This window comes from Myotis nattereri (genome assembly GCF_964212035.1).
Source record: "Myotis nattereri genome assembly, chromosome: 4".
NCBI classification, from domain to species: domain Eukaryota; kingdom Metazoa; phylum Chordata; class Mammalia; order Chiroptera; family Vespertilionidae; genus Myotis; species Myotis nattereri.
The window spans coordinates 98,986,860-99,000,760 of record NC_138079.1 but is presented as its reverse complement, the minus strand read 5'-3'; the positions used below and the strand labels follow the sequence as shown (position 1 = coordinate 99,000,760).

At 45.8% G+C, this 13,901-nt stretch overlaps 1 protein-coding gene across 2 annotated transcripts in view; it reads right to left on the bottom strand.

Moving 5' to 3' along the window:
• Nucleotides 1-13,901, bottom strand: part of GLYR1 (glyoxylate reductase 1 homolog) — a 49,448-nt gene that overhangs the window by 21,972 nt on the left and 13,575 nt on the right. For both annotated transcript variants that reach the window (XM_081089786.1, XM_081089787.1), the window contains exons 6-9: nt 4,769-4,855; nt 3,790-3,846; nt 2,085-2,135; nt 1,920-1,993 (exon numbers count right to left, since the gene is read on the bottom strand). In XM_081089786.1, coding sequence (XP_080945912.1) covers nt 1,920-1,993; nt 2,085-2,135; nt 3,790-3,846; nt 4,769-4,855 — 269 coding nt within the window. The remainder of the gene's footprint in view (nt 1-1,919; nt 1,994-2,084; nt 2,136-3,789; nt 3,847-4,768; nt 4,856-13,901) is intronic.

The following is a 13,901-nucleotide window of genomic DNA, read 5'->3' as shown; positions in this document are numbered from 1 at the left end:
TCATCCCATCATCCAGGCTGGCCAGGCACCCCAGTGGGGACCCCCACCCTGAAGGGTGTGTGACCAGCTGCAAACAGCCATCATCCCATCATCCAGGCTGGCCAGGCACCCAAGCAGGACCCCCACCCTGATCTGGGACACCCTTCAGGGAAAAGCAGCCAGCCTCCACCTTTTTCACCAGGCCTCTATCCTATATAGTAAACGGGTAATATGGAAACTGACCCTAACAGCAGAAGGACTGGGAATGACTGATCACTATGATACACACTGACCACCAGGGGGCAGACGCTCAATGCAGGAGCTGCCCTTTGGTGGTCAGGGCGCTATCACATGGGAGGAGCTCTGCTCAGCCACAAGCCAGGCTGATGGCTGCCAGTACAGTGGTGGTGGTGGGAGCCTCTCCTGCTTCCTCAGCAGCGCTAAGGATGTCTGACTGCAGTTTAGGCCTGCTCCTAGCTGGCAAGTGGACATCCCCCGAGGGCTGCCAGGCTGCCAGAGGGATGTCTGATTGCCATCTTAGGCCCAATCCCCTGGGGAGCGGGCCTAAGCCAGCAGGTGGTCATCCCCTGAGGAGTCCCAGACTGCGAGAGGGCACAGGCCGGGCTGAGGGACCCCCTGAGTGCACAAATTTTTATGCACCGGGCCTCTAGTATATATATAGAAACCTAAGCGACTGGTCAACCAATCGACTGGCTGGTAGCTATGACACGCACTGACCACCAGGGGGCATGTGCTCAATGCAGGAACTGCCCCCTGGTGGTCAGTGCACTCCCACAGTGGAAGCGCTGCTCAGCTGACCGATGGGCACTAGACACACGGCTGGCGAGCGCCGCCATGGTGGCGCAAGCCTCTCCTGCCTCTGCAGCAGCAATGGCAGGCGCAGCGGGGCCAGGATGAGTGGGAGCTGTGCGACAGCTACCTGCTGCTTTGTGCACTACTACATCCCCTGAGGGTCCTGAATTTTGAGAGGGCGCAGGCCAGGCTGAAGAACCCCACTGGTGCACGAATCCGTGCACCGGACCTCTAGTTAGTATATAATATGCCTCTATGTCCTCCACTCTACAAAGAGAAATCACCCCAAAAAACTGGTAGAATAAGTGATCTCAATACAACAAAAAAATTAGGACTAAAGTAAAAGATGCACTGTTTTTAGGCTGCAAAAGAACCTTTTGGAAGACACAGACAGGAAATTCAGACTTGGTTATCTTGCTCAGGAGAATGTTTGTTCTTAGCAAAAAACCCTTTTCATCATCACGACTCTAAAAACACAACTGGCCAGAGTAAGGGCAAAGGTGAGCATGGGTGCAAGCTAAGGTTTGGGGACCAAAGTCAAGGCTCACCAACCTGCCTGAGCAGGACAGAGAGCAGCAGGCAGGTATATGAGAAGGACTGGAAGGTGACTGCAGGGAGAACCAGGGAGGGCAGGATATTCTAAATATCTTCATCTCTCATCCCCCACAGTCAAATTCAGGATTTTCATCACAGTTCTACTAAGCTAGGGGATTCACAAATGTGGTCTCCTGACTAGCAGCAGTAGCAATACCTGGGAACTTGTCCAAAATACAAATTTTAAGGGTCCACCCCAGACCCACTCAGAAAACCCCAGGGATCGGTCCAACAATCAGGGCTTTACTAACAGCCTTCCAGGTGATTCTGAAGCATAGGAAAGTCTGAGAAGCATAGAGCTGAGCAATCCCTGCTCACAAACTCACATTTAAGGGCATACATCTAAAGACAACTTCTGTCTTCTGCAAGGCAATTTACTCCTAGACAAATCATCATCAGTAAGGATTACAACTTTCTTCCTTTCTTTACATTCAGTTCTAGCAATGACTGGAGCATAACCTTTAAAGAGTCCCCTTGGGGTCATCCCTCACCCCTCAGCAGAACCAAAGAAATCTTTTCACCAAAGGCCCTACTTTTTGTCTGTGGGTGTGATGCTGCCATTCACGGCCGTACTGTCTGCTGCCTGGATGGAGGTAGACCCCGTCTCCTAGGGAAAGGAAGCACAAAGAATCAGGTCAGGCTGCCCATGGCAAGGCCCCAGTGGAAGGTAAAAACGAGGAGGCGTGGAATCTACGTACCTCTTCACATATTTTCAACTTCTTTGTGATGGCCTGGTAACAGACAGCTGGCTAATAAAGAGGGAGGAAAACACCATTTATTAAACTGAATGCTTAACCATTCTTCATTATAATTTACCTAAAAAGTTAGGCCTAATGTGGGATGCTAACATCAAAATCTTATTTGGTGTTCAAGTTTATTGAACATTCCAGATGACACAGAAAGTTAACACACATTACCTCATTCAATTCTCCACGCAACTTTGCAAGATCCTTTTGTTAACAATGACATTAAGAATTAGAGTAGAGGCGGCCCTAACCGGTTTGGCTCAGTGGCTAGAGCGTCGGCCTGTGGACTGAAAGGTCCCAGGTTCGATTCCAGTCAAGGGCATGTACCTTGGTTGTGGGCACATCCCCAGTAGGAGGTGTGCAGGAGGCTGATCAATGTTTCTCTCTCGGTGTTTCTAACTCTCTATCCCTCTCCCTTCCTCTCTGTAAAAAAATCAATAAAATATTAAAAAAAAAGAAAAGAAAAGAATCAGGGGCATTTAGTCACGTGCCCAGAATTACAGTGTTGGTCCGTGTAACTGTGTTTGGAACCCAGCTCTGTCCAACTTCAAAGCTACATCCTATCAGCAGATCCTATCAAGGCTTGGCCTAACCCAGTGCGGTTAACAAACTGCGGCTCGTGAGCCACATGTGGCTCTTTGGCCCCTTGAGTGTGGCTCTTCCTAAGCCTTAGGAGTACCCTAATTAAGTTAATAACAATGTACCTACCTATGTAGTTTAAGTTTAAAAAATTTGGCTCTCAAAAGAAATTTCAATGGTTGTACTGTTGATATTTGGCTCTGTTGACTAATGAGTTTGCCGACCACTGGCCTAACCCCATACCTTGCAGTCACTTCAGAAAACTTTCCCTCCACACCTGGAGGCTTATGGAGGCTACTACCCAGCAGCACGGGCTACCTTACAAGTGGCTGACAGCTCACGAGTTTTGGTTTCTGCCCTAGACTCTGAAGGCAATCACAAATGTCTCAATCACACAGCTGACAAGTTTGAAAAGCTTTTTGTTTTCCGGGGGGGTGGGAGGGCCTATAAAAATAAAAGCATAATATGCTAATTAGACTGGAGGTCTTTCCGGACAAAGCTGGGGCTGCGAAGGAAGTCTGGGTCCTGGGTCCCTGCAGGCAGCTGGAGGGAAGCCCGGGTCCCGGGTGCCAGAGGGAAGCCAGTACTGGCAGCGGGTGGAAGGAAGGCCTACTCTTGCATGAATTTCATGCATTGGGCCTCTAGTTTTTAATATTAACAACATCCAATTCATGAGTGAACCCCTATGTGACTTTTACTAGTAACTCGCTGCTTTGGGCAGTGGTACAGGCAGAGCCTAACTTTTCAGACTAGTAAGGTGAGGTTCCAATGGAACAACACTCTCCTTTAGGCCAGCTCCTGACCAAGGATCAAGAACTTCAAAGAACAGCCCTGACCCATTTGGCTCAGTGGATAGAGCGTCGGCCTGCGGACTGAAGGGTCCCAGGTTCGATTCCGGTCAAGGGCATGTGCCTTGGTTGCCGGCACATCTCCAGTGGGGGGTGTGCAGGAGGCAGCTGACCGATGTTTCTCTCTCATCGATGTTTCTGACTCTCTATCCCTCTCCCTTCCTCTCTGTAAAAAAATCAATAAAATATATATATATATTAAAAAAAAAGAACTTCAAAGAACAACTCACCTTCTCAGTTTGGCTAAGCAGGAAGTGATGGAAATGAGGGTCTGCATCTTTAACAGGCTGAAAACAGAAAATTATTAAATAAAACAAATTATCTTCCACCAAAGACCCCTTCCTTCTGCCTGGTAACTGCTTTCCTCTGGCTAAACACCCCAGGGAGCTGGCCCTAATTTTATAACTGGCTGGAAACACTTTTCCCATTGTTGATCTAAGCCTTTTGTAAACGACGTCTGTTCCAGCTAAAGGAAAACTGGCTTCAGTAGATATTTCTGCCTGGTTGGTATACAAATTATTCCAATAACAGCATGGGAAAATATTTAAAAGGCATACTAATACTTTTAAAGTCCAGCATTCTCTCTAGTCATGTTGGATAACACAGCTGAAAAAGGCAAATCAATTTTGAGGGCTCTTTTCCAATTTTAGGGTTTTGGCCTACTTGTGTCTGGTACTAGACCTTTGATTGTTTTCATCTCACTGAGGGCTGATATTAATAGAAATAAAAGGACAACAACTGCAGGCCTTTCATAATTAGGCTCAGTAACAGGGAAAGGGTACTACTATACCAAGGATAGAATAACGTATGGCTACTAACCATCAAAGTTTTATATACAGACAGTAAAGGGTGTTTATAAAATATCAAGTGAAAAAAAAAATCTGCAGATGATCCCACTTTTGTGAAAAATAACCCTAGTCCCAACAACACAAACTATATATTGGTATGTAATTAATAAATGATAGCTAATGGGTGTATCAAAGGGGCTGAAATAAGTTGTATCAAACTTAACAGTGAGCACCTGAGAGTGGAAACTTGCATTCTTTACCACATACTCCTCCGTACTGTTTGATAATTTAAAAAAAAAGAAAAAAAAGAAGCAGCTTCACATACACAAAAAGGAGGAAAAGGAAAAAAAGTGTATAGCAGCCAGGCCAGGAAATCAGCTCTGAGGCCAATTTTGAACTGGCTCGCAGGAGAGATCCTTACCTCATTCACAGTTGGCTGCCATTTAAATGCAGCCATGGGTCCGGCCATCATCCCCTTAATGGTACTAGACTCAGGAATGGTGAGGTCCTACAGAGAGAAAGGCAAATTGTCAAGACACTGTGGGACCTTGATAAATGTGTTCTTGCCCCAAACTGGGAAGCAACTTTTCATTGGTCTGCTTCCTTCAGTCACATTCCATCCACACTAAACACCTAGCCCATCCTGGCCGGTGTTGCTCAGGGGTTAGAGTGTCAGCCTGTGCACCCAAGGGTTGTGGGTTCGAATCCTGGTCAGGGGCATGTACCCGGGTTGCAGGTTTGATCCCTGCCTTGGTTGGGGCGTGTGTGGAGAGCAGCCTATCTATGTGTCTCTCTCACATCGATGTTTCTCTCCTCTCTCTCTCCCCACTTCCCCCTCCCTTCCACTTTCTAAAAAATAAAAATCAATGGAAGGAGTATCCTTGGGTGAGGATTAAAAAAACAAAACAAAACAAAAAAACAACCAGCCCAGCCAGCATGGCTCACTGGTTGAGCATCAACCTATGAACCAGGAGGTCATGGTTCGAATCCCAATCAGGACACATTGCATGGGCTGCGGGCTCGATCTCTAGTGTGGGGCATGCAGGAGGCAGCCTCTCAATGATTCTCTCTCATCATTGATGTTTCTATCTCTCCTTCTCCCTTCCTCTCTGAAATAAAAAATACATTTAAAAATAAATAAATAACAAAAAACCCCGAGCCAGCTCCATGGTCTCAGCATCAGTTCAAGCCCATGTCCCCAGCCAGGTTCTGATGACAGTCCATTGGGAGAACCAGGGAAAGTTCTCATCAACACAGAGTGAGCTTTTCTTCTCTGTTCTTGAAATAACAAAACATATTCTGGTGTGTGATGGAGAAAAGCCCAACTATGGTCTGCAGTGTTGTTAGAGAAAATTCCTTACGGCGAATAATAAACATTATTAAGAAAATAGTACAGGCTTCAGAAGGAATCCACTAATCTCAAAAAACAAAACAAAACAAAACAAAACAAAACAAAACAAAACCACCACCTAAAAAAGCCACATGGTGCTCATGAGGAAATCTGCCCAACATTTTTCAGGACTAAATGACAAAGCCAGAACTGGAACTCAGGGTGGTCTGGAGCCAAGATCCCCACTCTCCCCAGAATGATGCAAGGAAACGACCCAGCGGAGTGAGGCTGCTGCTCCTCTTTACTAAGGGCCTGGCCCACACCCATTCTAGGCAAAGAGGCACTGTTTGTTCCAGCTTTACAACTGGTCTGTTCTCTTTCCCTCTACCACTGACTTTACCGCCTCCTCCCTTTCTCCATCTGCTATCTTCCAGCCACAGTGGCCCTCCCGACATTTCTACTTGGATATCAAATGGGAATCTTGACATGCTCAACTGAACTCTTGATTTCCCTGCCCAAATGGCTTCTTCTATAGTTTTCTCAATCTCTGAAACAGCAACTCCATTTACTACCAGGCCAGGGTCCTTGGAGTCCTTCTTGATTCTACCCTCCTCTCTCCTCTAATCCATCAACAATGATTATGGCTTTATAAATGGGAATGTGCAACCCCTTCTTTTGAGTACCCCTAGTACTAACATCCAAGGATCAGGCTACCATTGCCTATCACTTGGACTGTAGCAAAAGGAATCTCTCTGCTTCTGCTCTGGACCCGTACAGTCTAGTCCAGCCGTGGGCAAACTATGGCCCGCAGGCCGGATCCGGCCCGTTTGAAATGAATAAAACTAAAAAAAAAAAGACCGTACCCTTTTATGTAATGATGTTTACTTTGAATTTATATTAGTTCACACAAACACTCCATCCATGCTTTTGTTCCGGCCCTCCGGTCCAGTTTAAGAACCCATTGTGGCCCTCGAGTCAAAAAGTTTGCCCACCCCTGGTCTAGTCTATACACAGCAGCCAGAGTGAAGCATGACACTTCTCTGCCTAAATCTGACATCCTGTCTCACATGGTCAAGCTAGAGGCTTTTATTGTGGCCTATGGTGCCCTAGATGTGCTGCAACCCCACTCCATGCTAATCTCCAACCTAATGTCCTATTACTTTCTCTCCCGCCCACCAGTGCCCCCATGGCCCTCCATCTCCATTCCCCAAAACACCACACATGCAAATACTCTAGTGCAGGGGTCCTCAAACTACGGCCCGCGGGCCACATGCAAATACAAATATTGTACTTGTTCCCGTTTTGCTTTTTTTACTTCAAAATAAGATATGTGCAGTGTGCATAGGAATTTGTTCATAGCTTTTTTTTTTTTAAACTATAGTCCGGCCCTCCAACGGTCTGAGGGACAGTGAACTGGCCCCTGTTTAGAAAGTTTGAGGACCCCTGCTCTAGTGCCTTTGCACTGCTGGGTATGCTCTTCCAACTTGGTTCATATGCTCACTTTAGGTCTCCATTGAAATGTCACCTTCTCAGAATGCTTTCCCTCATCTCTCTGTATTTCCCTCCATTGGAACGTGATGCTGATTACTATAATGACAACAGATGCTTTTACAGGGCTTACCATATGCCAGACGTTAGAGTGCTATTTATATGTATATTCTCACATAATTGTCACAACCTCATGAAATAGAACTATTATCATCTCCATTTTACGGAAGAGAAAACTGAGACAGAGAGCTGAAGTATGCTTGCCTAAGGTCACAGAGCTAATAATGAGTATGGTAGATGAAATTTAAACTCAGGGAATTCGGCTTCAGGATCTATGTTATTATAAGTAAGTTCTAGGAAAGTAAGAATGTCACCAATTTTGTTTACTTTATATATCCCATGCTGGGAACCATTCCTGGCGCATAGTCGGTGTTCAATATTTACTAGTATTGAAGAAATGGACACGATAGGGGCCTTGTCTTTCATGCTGCTTTATCTCTAGACACTGGTTGAATATAGAGGTTTGAGTAAGAGAGGCCTAGTGCAGTGCTGCCAAAAATAATTTTCTGCCACGATGAACATGCCCCATACCTGTACTAATACTACAGCCAACAGTCACAAGTCCACCACGGAGCACCTGATACGTGGCTAGTGTGACTGAGAAACTGAATTTTAAATTGTATTTAATTTACATGTAAACGGTCACCTGTGACTAGGGGCAGTACAGCTTTAATGACTTGCCTAAGACCAGTGGTTCTCAACCTTCTGGCCCTTTAACCCTTTGCGGTCCAATGTTATTTGTGAAATTCAAACAGTCTGGTCCAAATTAACTGACGGGATTGAATGTTGAACTTTTTAATGTTCTTATTGCTCGATGTTGGACCTGCTCCTAGCGCCTGGTCTGTCGAGTCAGCCTCGAGGTTGGACCGAAAAGGGTTAAATACAGTTCCTCATGTTGTGACCCAACCATAAAATTATTTTCGTTGCTACTTCAAAACTGTAATGTTGCCACTGTTATGAATCGTAATGTAAATATGATATGCAGGATTGTCTTAGGCGACCCCTGTGAAAGGGTCGTTCGACCGCCAAAGGGGTCACGACCCACAGGTTGAGAACCGCTGCCTAAGACCAAAAAACGACAGATGAGAGTAAGGCAGAGAACACAGATCTCCACCTAGCACTAACCAAAGGCCTTGACTCCTAAATCAGTGCTCTCTGCACTAGTCTGGGATTTTATTTTATTTTTAAATATATTTTATTGATTTTTCACAGAGTGGAAGGGAGGGGGATAGAGAGTTAGAAACATTAATGAGAGAGGAACATCCATCAGCTGCCTCCTGCACACCCCCTACTGGGGATGTGCCCGCAACCAAGGTACATGCCCTTGGCCGGAATCAAACCTGGGACCTTTCAGTCCGCAGGCTGATGCTCTACCCACTGAGCCAAACCGGTTAGGGCTAGTCTGGGATTTTAGGAGAGCCACAGGACTGACAGTTTTAGTCTGTCAGGGTTCTTTGTGCCCAGAGTCGTAGTTCTCAGCTAAAGACTTGGACGGATTTCTAGACACAAACCCAGCCACTGCTTGCCTGCATGTAATTGACACCTCCACTATCAAGATCAGCCTTTTCTGTTAATCGTTACAGGATAGGAGATTATAGCCCAGAATGGCAATCATCTGGGGCTTTGCCCAGTTATCTGCCTACGCTACTGCTCTCTGCTTCACAGAGGAGCTAGCCAGCCAAATGACAATTACTATAGCAACACAATACTCTTTTTAGACCACAGGGTATCTATACTAATATAAGGGTAATATGCTAATTAGACAGGGAGACCTTCCAGACGTTTTGGACAAAGCCATGGTGGCGGGGCCGAGGCAGAGGTGGTTAGGGGCAATCAGGCCAGCAGGGGAGGGCAGTTGGAGGTGATCAGGCTGGCAGGGAAGGGCAGTTGGGGGCGAGCAGGCTGGCGGGGGGAAGGGGCAGTTGGGAGTGATCAGGCTGGCAGGGGGAGGCAGTTGGGGGGTGATCAGGCTGGCGCACGGGGGGGGGGGCAGTTGGGGGCGATCAGGCTGGTGGTGGGTGGGGGGGCGAGAAGGCCAGTGGGGGGAAAGTTGTGGGCAAGCAGGCCGGCAGGCAGAGTAGTTAGGGGCGATCCAGTAGGCAGGCAGGTGAGCGGTTAGGAGCCAGCGGTCCCGAACTGTGAGAGGGAGGTCCCAGATTGGAGAGGGGGCAGGACAGGCTGAGGGACACCCCCCCCCCCCGCCCCATGCACATATTTCGTGTACCGGGCCACTAGTATCAGATCATAAGATACACTGAAATTCCAAACCCAAGCAGATTTCCTATATCTTTGAAGACACTTAAGATCAATGTGAGAACTGAAATCGCCATGTGTCCCCAGCACCACTACCCATGCTCTTTCCTTTCCTGACAAATCTTTCATTAGAGTCCAGGCCTAGCATGGTGATCTTATAGAAAAAAAAACAGAACTAAAGATCAACAGCAGGTAGAACTCCTGGATGGAGACCTGGCTCTGAGAACAGCGGTAGAAATGTTACTCCTCCTTCCCCCTCAATTAATAATTCAGACTAAAGGGTAAACTGCTTTTTACTGGGAGCTTGTGAGAAATTCCTCCCAGCAAGTCTGGCAGTGGTCTTGGGGTTGCAATAAACCAGTGCCTTCACTGCACAACAGGCTACTGCTGAAAAATATCAAAGGTGACATTTATGCCCAGCCGACGTGGCTAAGTGGTTGAGCGTTGACCTATGAACCATGAGGTCATGGTTCAATTCCTGATGAGGGCACATGCTCCGGTTGTGGGCTTAATCCCCAGTGTGGGGTGTGCAGGAGGCAGCCAATCAATGATTCACTCTCATCATTGATGTTTCTATCTCTCTCTCCCTCTTCCTTCCTCTCTGAAATCAATAAAAAAAAAAAATCCTATATAATAAAAGTGTAATATGCAAATTGACCAAATGGAGGAACGACTGGTCACTATGACATGCACTGACCATCAGGGGACAGACGCTCAACAAGGAGCTTCCCCCTGGTGGGCAGTGCACTCCCACAGGGGGAACAATGCTCAGCCAGAAGCCCTGCTCACAGCTGGCGAGTGCAGCAGTGGTGGCGGGAGCCTCTCCTGCCTCCGCTGCAGGCGGGTGGTAAGGAGCGAGGGGTCCCGGACTGAGAGAGGGCACAGGCCAGGCTGAGGGATCTCCTCCCCCCAGTGCATGAATCTCGTGCACCGGGCCTCTAGTGTATATATAAAAGTGAATTTATCACATGCATAATGTGTTGCAGGCACTGTCTTGGGTGCTTTGCTTGTGTTATTCATTTAATTCTCACAACAAATGTAAGGGGCAGGTATCTTTAATATTCCCAATGATCAGACGAGGAAACCAAGGCAAAGGGAGCTGGTCAAGGTCACATAGGTATAGCAAGTCATGGAGTCATGATTCAAACTCAAGGCCCTCCTCCTAACTTCTTTATACTTTCCTTTTATCCAAAAAGAAGTAATTTCTTTCCAGAGCCAGCAGAGGAGTTGGCGAGATCCACAGCTTAAAGACACCAGATAGTGTGAACGTGGAGAACAGTATAAAACCTGATGGCCCAGATTCCTCTGGGTCCCTGGAAATAAACTCAACTAGATCAAATTAGATCAAACCCCCTAAGAAGTTTTTCACATACTGCAAAAAAGCCAGCATTTTTGAAACCTTCTCTGACTTTGGCTGGCATTTCCCTATGCTCATGGTCACCTGGGACTGTCCCCACCACTACAGTCACTCTCATCTACTCTCAGTCTTAGGTCATTTGACAGCATGAAGGACCTTCTCTAACACAGAGTTCACATTGGCAGCCCACTGGCTGAATCTGGCCCAGAGATGTTCCTTTGGAATAAGTATTTTAAAATTGTGAGTTAGCTACTAACATTTAAAATTGGAACATTTTACATAAAACTTGTATTTCCAGCTTCCTTTGAGAAAAACCAATCTGGCAAAAGTTGGCTGAAACTCAATGGGCAGAGCATAACCTCCCCAGACCACCAGCCACTGCCACCCCTAATGCTCCATGCAGGGCAGGGCCGTGGAACCTCCTGCTTGAGCCATTTCTTCTTGCATCACTGGGCTCCACTCCAATTACCTGTCTGGTCTTGCTGGTGTCTGAATTTGCAAGTCTTGATCTGATGGCTAGCATTTCATCACAGCCTCATCACCCAACTGTTTCCGCCAGCCATCTGGCTTCTACCCCTTTGATCCTGCTCTCACAATTACCTGTGTTAGACTACCTACTTCATCTTAACACAGTGCAGACCAGTTTTATTGCTAGCTTTACCCAGTGGCCAGGTAAGTTTCTATTGAACAAGTGCAAAAAACGTTTTACACGAATGTTAAAAGGCACGCTTTAAAATTAAATACCCATTGCATTTTGAAGTTATTTATTACATGTTTTTACAAGCTAATATCTTTTTTAAAGTATGATACTTTGTAAAACACTGTGTAATATGAAGTGTAGATGCTTCATCTTTCAAACATTTGGCAAGCCTCTATTTGTTCAAATTGTTCCACAAACTCTTGTTTTATGTAGTAATAAAGATTCTCCAATTGAAATGCTATTGTAATAGTTATCTTGGTATATGTGATTCCCCAATTCCAGATATGGCCGAACTAGTGACAGAATAAGAGTCATTTAATTTTTTTCCTTCACTTGTGTAAATTTCCATATTGCAAATAACTTAGTCTTGCTCTCATATACCATTCTTACAAGTAAACCATATTTAATAATTTTAGCTGGGTTTTAATTCGAAATAGAAGACGTCCCCTCTGGGGAATCATGCCTTCATCTAATGATAATTCTTTTTTTTTTCTCTTTTTTTTAAATATATTTTATTGATTTTTCACAGAGTGGAAGGGAGAGAGACAGAGAGCCAGAAACATCGATGAGAGAGAAACATCGATCAGCTGCCCCCCGCACATCTCCCACTGGGGATATGCCCGCAACCCAGGTACATGCCCTTGACCGGAATCGAACCCGGGACCCCCCAGTCCGCAGGCCGACGCTCTATCCACTGAGCCAAACCGGCTTTGGCTAATGGTAATTCTTGCATAGGTTTATATATTGTTTGAAATTTACTAATAGAGTGGTTGAGTACAGATTGAATTTTAAATAGCCTGGATGAAGATTTAGTCATGTTTGCATTGTCACTGAAATGCCAATAAGTCCAGATGTGTTCAAAACGATTTCAACTCATTGTCTGAGGAAATATTGCAACAGCTAGAACTGGATCTGTAGACCAATATTCTTTCCAAGTATCCTTTTGAGTACGCCCCATTAGCATGATAAGTCCTAAAAAAGGTTTTATATCTTTTGAAGTAACAGGAGACCACTTTATTGCTTTCGAAATTTTGTGCTTTCCCAAATTTTGGTTATAATATACTAGAGGCCCATTGCACGAAGATTCGTGCAATAGGCCTTCTTTCCCCTGGCTGCCAGCACCAGTTTTCCTCTGGCACCTGGGACCCAGACATTCACTCTGGCCACCGCCTTCCATCTTCGCTCTGGACACAGTCTTTGCTGCGGCTGGAGCCTTCAGTCTTTGCTCCTTGCTCCGGCCGGAGTCTTCAGTCTCCGGCCAGAGCTGCTCCTATAGCTCCTTCCGCCCCCCATCCTCCCCCTCATAGCTTGATCGCTGCTTCGCCTGCGTACCTCGCTGACGGGCTCCTGGGTCCCAGGGGGCCGCCTTTCCGATCACGATCATAGGCAGCAGGCAAGGCGGCTCCTGGGTCCCCGGGGGCCACCTTCCCTGCAGCTTGGCTTTCCGGCAGCTTCTGGGGTCGCACACGGGGGCCTGGATGGCAGCTCCCGGTGTCCCACCCTGCCTGCAGTATGCAAATTAGCCACCATCTTTGTTGGCAGTTAATTTGCATATGGCGATGGTAGCGAAGGTACGGTTAATTACCATGTTTGTCTATTATTAGATAGGATGTTCGATTGATGACAAAATAGTTCAAACAGATTGTCCTCAAAAATCAAGTTGGTGACTTCAACGATGTTCTTAGAATCAGATGGTATAACTGTAACCCCAGATTACCTTCAAATTTTTCCAAATTAGGTTGAAAGTTCTCTTTTGACCAATCGTTACCTCAGCAACCAAGACGCAAATTACACTCAAAATTCTGTGTGGAATTGTTCCAATTTTCAGGTTCGGAATCACTTGAAATTACTATTTTTCGCCTTTTTGAAGGAATAACTATATCACTGCCACTGTGAAAGCTTTTATCACTTTCACTTGGAATATCTGATAAATTGTCAGCAAATATATCCAGAATTTTATCATGTTCTTCGTCACTATCCATGGTTACTGAGCACTTTAAAAATATCAAATTGATATAAAAAGTTATTTTTATTACTAACGACAAGAGACTAATCACTTTCAATTCCTTTTGTAATTTTTATCTTCAGCAAATGTGTCTCTCTAAATGACAACAATGGCCCTAGCCAGTTTGGCTCAGTGGATAGAGTGTTGGTCTGCTAACTGAAAGATCCCAGGTTTGATTTGGGTCAAGGGTACATGCCCGGGGTTGTGGGCTTGATCCCCAGTGGGGGACTTGCAGGAGGCAGCTGATCAATGATTCTCTCTCATCATGGATGTTTCTATCTCTCTCCCTTTTCCTTCCTCTCTGAAATCAATAAAAAAAATATGTATAAAAAAATAAATGACAACAATGAAAAGCTGAGAA